The sequence below is a fragment of the Limulus polyphemus genome, unplaced genomic scaffold (assembly GCF_000517525.1).
Source record: "Limulus polyphemus unplaced genomic scaffold, Limulus_polyphemus-2.1.2 Scaffold4398, whole genome shotgun sequence".
Classification (NCBI taxonomy): Eukaryota; Metazoa; Arthropoda; class Merostomata; order Xiphosura; family Limulidae; genus Limulus; species Limulus polyphemus.
The window spans coordinates 41,042-42,174 of NW_013670008.1; the positions used below are offsets into that span (position 1 = coordinate 41,042).

The 1,133-nt window shown below is 33.1% G+C and overlaps 1 protein-coding gene across 1 annotated transcript in view; it reads right to left on the minus strand.

Annotated features, from left to right (window-relative positions):
* The window catches only part of LOC106471083 (mevalonate kinase-like), a gene marked incomplete at its 3' end in the record, with an annotated part of 50,981 nt that overhangs the window by 5,342 nt on the left and 44,506 nt on the right, over positions 1 to 1,133 (minus strand). The window contains exon 7 of the mRNA XM_022399706.1: positions 227 to 350. Within this exon, the coding sequence (XP_022255414.1) occupies positions 227 to 350 (124 nt within the window). The remainder of the gene's footprint in view (positions 1 to 226; positions 351 to 1,133) is intronic.

The following is a 1,133-nucleotide window of genomic DNA, read 5'->3' on the forward strand; positions in this document are numbered from 1 at the left end:
AATTGTGTATCAGTTTAACGTTGAATATTATTTATGATTTTAAGATTATATACTCTTATCATAATGAAAACGTATCAAATGCCTTAATCATGTGTTCCTCAAAGCTGTAAAAAAAAAGAAAATGTTTGTATTTCAAAATACCACAAAAAATATTTCGCAATGTTTAATACTTAAAAAAAAAGTAATATTTCTTATTATTTAGTGAAAAACGTTTATGTGTATAAACTTACTTTCAATAATGGAATGAACTTCTGGAGTGAATTTGTATTAGACATTTCTTTCAAAAGTTGCCAGCTTTGCCTGGAAATAGCATCTATGGCATCCAGCACTGGCTGAATCACAGCGGGACACTAAAAAAATGAAAAAAAAAACAACAACATATAATTGGAAAACAGACAGTAAAAGGAAATAAAGTAAAATAATTTAAATAAAAAGAAAGGAAATGTGGTATACAAGAATATCATGGACTTTCTATATCCTTAACTTAATATAAAGTTTTTAAAAATTAATCAGTTATTCTAGGTATGTGCAATTTTCATGTAATAAATGGTGAAGAAAGTTGTTCAGCTGCTTTCATTCCAGCTGTCTTTGATCTTTGTCATTCTATTGAAATAACAACTGATCTGACCAGTGGTATATGGCTGTAATGCTGCACATTGTGAAAGGATATTAACAGCTTTCCTACAATGCATTGAGATTACAATCTCCCTCAAGTTCGAATGACCACACAGGCAGAGGCAGACAGACAGTGCAGATATGACACAGCCAAGGTATGACATCCCTAGTGATCATCGAAGGCATATTCAACAGTTATCCCATAAGCCAAATATTTGACTTCATCAGGAAGTTCAAGCCTTATGCCAATATAGGAGACAAGGTAATATCCTCATTTGGACACTAGAAGATTTCTTGTAATTATGTTCCTCCTGGAACTACGAGCCACTTGTAGAGTAGCACTAGACATTAAGCAGTACCAGTGTTTTATATCTTCTAGGGGAATGTGGTTCTGTCTTTCACCATTCAAGATATTGTTACGCCTCCAGTCGTTAGTTAATTTTCTGTAACTTCGTTCCGACGAAACTTTAGCGACACAAGTCCTTTCTTAATAAAACTGGTTTATTCGTCGTCGCTTC